General features: G+C 42.1%; 1 protein-coding gene across 1 annotated transcript; it reads right to left on the bottom strand.

Annotated features, from left to right (window-relative positions):
* Positions 1-292: 292 nt before the first annotated feature.
* On the bottom strand, positions 293-1126 carry LOC124371713. The gene has a single exon (XM_046830048.1). It carries the CDS (start codon positions 1124-1126, stop codon positions 293-295), a length of 834 nt encoding a protein of 277 aa, XP_046686004.1.
* Between the last annotated feature and the right edge of the window lie 2847 nt (positions 1127-3973).

Genomic DNA, 3973 nt, shown 5'->3' with positions numbered 1-3973 from the left:
TACATAAACACCAAGAAATTTAATATTATATATGTCAACATCATTTCTTAAACTAAACATAAGATTTTGGGTTTTACTCTGGTTCAAACATAAAGAATTTGCTGCACACCAAGCCAGATAGAGAAATAACCAGAACATTCTCTTAACAGTCTTCAAAGGAACGCTGCCCTTTGATTCCAAAGATCCATAAATAACCCTATTTCTTGTACTTGACTTCAAGACTTTACTATAACTATCCTTAGGGCTATCTTCAGTGTTGATAACTTGAGGTTTAGGCGCAATCAGAATGCTATCATGCGTAATCGTTTTGCCATGATACGGCTCCATTTGTCATGAAGTATGTTGCAAAGGCCTCGCAGATATCTTTAGCAGTAGAATTTGATCTCCTGGGTACTTTTTTCAAACCAAGAAGGGATGCCGGAGCCACCTCATTTCTCCAGGTACCAGGTGTAACCTCTCCATTTTCCTCGGTATCTAAAGCACCCACTGGGCAATATAGATGTGACGAACTTGCACTTCTACGTAGAAAATTGTGGAGGTAAACGCAGGCCATTACAACCCACTTGGCGTTCTCAGTTTCCAAAAGCAAAGGTTTCCTTAGCACACGAAACACAGAAGCTAAAATGCCAAAAGCATTCTCTACCACCCTTCTGGCCCGGCTCAATCGGTAATTGTAAATTCTTTCTGGGGACCCTTGTGGATGATAACCAGAGTACGGTTTCATCAAACTGTCACTCAATGCAAAAGCATCGTCCCCCAAAATGACGTACGGGCTGGGGATACTCGAATTCGGCAGTGGAGATGGTGGGGGAAGTTTCAAGTTGCCCTTTTCAATATTGTCGTACAACTGAGAATTTTTGAAAACTCCACCATCTGAAATCCTGCCTTGACATCCAACGTCCACAAACATGAAGTTATAATCAGCGTCGACAAGCGCAAATAATACAAAACTGAAAAAGGACTTGTAATTGAAGTATTCGCTCCCGCTTTTGGGCGGACACTGTATTGCTACATGCTTTCCGTCGATGGCTCCAACAGCATGGGGGAAGTCCCACTTCTCTTCAAATTTCTTGGATTCGCATAGCCACTGTTCTTCATTTTCGGGCATCTTATTACGTACACCCATAGCGTCAAAATTAAATTATATACCTACACACTATTAAATAACTACAATTAAATTTTTATAGCGGAACCAATAGTTTGTAATAAAACCCTCAAGTATTTTAGTTAATTTGCTAATTCATTTCTTCATTTTTAAGGTTGAGCTCATTCAGGAAGAGGACGACAATACAAGTGAATCTGCTTCCCAAATTACTCAAACCCTCCCTCATCAGCAATCTCAAGAGATACGATCGGCTTCCAGTCAAACGGCACTGGGTTTTGCAAAGCCTACTCCAATGAAGCGCAAAAGAACGCCAGCCTCTCCACGGTCTCAAGTTGACGAGGTGGTCGGCATACTGCATAATGCTGTGAGGCGTGATGCTTGTGATGTGTATGGTGAGCATGTTGCGATGAAATTAAAATCTTACTCCAAGAGGACACAAGCGTTTGTCCAGCACCACGTCAACAACATTCTTTTCGAAGCCGACATGGGCCGCTATGACGAACTTCCTCATCAAAATCGCCGGTTTATCTCATCAGTTTCGCCGAATTATTTAGCCTCTCCGTCCCCTGCTACTACGTTTTCGTCAGCGAATTCTGGCCCACCTTCTCCGGCTATTTTACTACATCCACAACAGACTACACCAAAGTACAGTGGGGACTCTACTTCACCTCTGTCCTCTCTTCCTACATACCACCATCTAGAACCTCAACCCCCCACCACAGACCATTCACATCAATCAAGCAGTGATGATGCAGATCCGCTCGCCTCCGTATTTGCCTCGGATCCTGGAACTGGGGTACCCTCAGAAGCAGGAACATTCTTTTCCTCGTTCTGTTAAAATATTCACACGTTTGCACTTTATTCAATAGTTCCGTTCAACGTTTTTCATGTACTTATTCCAAATATATATATTTCCAAAAATAAAATTATATTATACATTTTTGTTCTTACCTTGACATACTCCTGTAGTGCTTCTACGATGGTCCGACAGACTTCAGGAACAAGTAAAGAAATTGTAGGCTTTGAAACCCTGAAGAGATACATGAGGCTACCGTACGAGTCACCACTTGCTAAAAATCGAAGAGTTATCGCCAACCGGACTGATGCAGGAACGCACTCTCGGAAGTTGGTGTCGGTTTTGGCAATTTTCCCTTCTATCCTTCCCAATATGATGGCGAAATCGTCTAACGACATTCGGCTGAAGTTTTCGAAGAGCCCTCCGTGGTCTTCTTTCAAATCTCTCAGCAAAATAGTGTGGTTCCTCTTTTTCAAAAATGAAGACTCCCACACGCGTCGCCTTTTCCTTCCTCGCGTTTCCTCCTGTAACAGGATGAGGACGGCCGCAGCGGAAACCGCAAGTTTTGACAGTCCGGGTGCCATCATCAATATTCACTGCAAACGCTCACGAGAAACTGATCGACACAAATGCTCGAGCAGTGTAAACAGAGGGCTCGTTTGCGTTCGTGCTCGTTGAAAACCGGCGAGCTACGATCACGAATGCTCGATGCTCGGGGATGTTTGGGCAGTGTAAATGGGGCTTAAGGTGTTCGGGGGAGAATGTTTGGCGAACTGCAGTGTGGGACGCGTCCTCGAACAAAAGTCGGCGCCATCTTCGTTCGGAGACAATGTTCGCTCTTGAAGCGAACAACTGGCGAACGTTTGTGTTAGTCAGGTAGTCTGAGACAGTAACGCGTGGAAGGCGGACGTATTCCATAGTGCTGGTTGTGAGTTGGTGTGGATTACTGTTTTGTTTTTGTGCATTCAAGATGAGTAAAGATTTCTGGAATCAGGACAATATTGTTATGTTGATTCAACTTTACGAATCAAACAAGTTGTTGTGGGATATCTCAGACAAAGAGTATAAAAAATAAATTCAAGAGGAAAGACGCGTATGCCGCCATAGCTACTGAGTTAGGTGTCAACGCAGAAGAAGTTAAGAAGAAAATAGACAGCATCTTAGCTCAGTATAGAAGAGAGAAGAAAACGAATATACTGAAATCAGGAATGGGCACAAGTGAGAAGAAAAAGCCTTGGTGGGGTTTTCCATACTTACAGTTTTTATCAGGAAACAACAGTACCCCCCGAGAAACATTCTCAAACTTGACTGAGCCTAATGACCCCGCAGTCGACATGGATTCCAGTGACATCGATGACAACGACATTGACAACATTTGCCGAGAAACAGCCAGCAGTATTTCTTCTTCTAGTGTAAAGACTCCATCCAGATATAGTACACCCGGGACATCACGAAGTGGACTTGAAAGTTTAAGTGCAAGTGGCAGAGCAAAACGTTTAAAGAAAAATCAAGTTAACGAAGCTTATGACATTATGAAAAACTGCTTGAGTGATTTGCAAAGTCAACAACCAACATTGAGGGATGATTACGCTGTTTATGGTGAGAATGTTGCCAACCGTCTGAGGAAGATAAAAAACCCACTGAGTTTGTGCAAATTACAAAATGCCATAGACAATTTGATATTCCAGGCGGAAATGAAGGAGTTGGAAGAAATGCAGAAGGAAAACGAGGTCACCGCATACACAACCCAAGAGAGACCTGCACCTTCTCATCCACCGGAGCACGGAAGTACTGATGTGTCACTGCTGATGGGCACTTCATTGTTGGATTTACCAGACAATTTCTCTTTTATAAACGTTGTGTGGATCTTATTCCTAAGATTTTTAGTTTTCAAGTGTGTTTTGAAACATATCTTAGTACATGATCATTCAGTAAAAAAAATAATTGTGTTAAAAGAGTTAACAGTGTTAAAAAATAATTGCCTTTAAATATTTGCTTAAGCCTATTCCTAAACAGATACTACATAATAATAACTTATTCATTGGTTTGTTTATTATTATTTATTTATTAAA

The sequence above is a fragment of the Homalodisca vitripennis genome, unplaced genomic scaffold, assembly GCF_021130785.1.
Source record: "Homalodisca vitripennis isolate AUS2020 unplaced genomic scaffold, UT_GWSS_2.1 ScUCBcl_1889;HRSCAF=6077, whole genome shotgun sequence".
NCBI classification, from domain to species: Eukaryota; Metazoa; Arthropoda; class Insecta; order Hemiptera; family Cicadellidae; genus Homalodisca; species Homalodisca vitripennis.
This window is presented reverse-complemented; position numbering and strand designations above follow the sequence as displayed.

Excerpts from the sequence above, each read along its gene's own strand:
- LOC124371713 (XM_046830048.1), bottom strand. The coding sequence starts at position 1,126 with ATGGGTGTACGTAATAAGATGCCCGAAAATGAAGAACAGTGGCTATGC.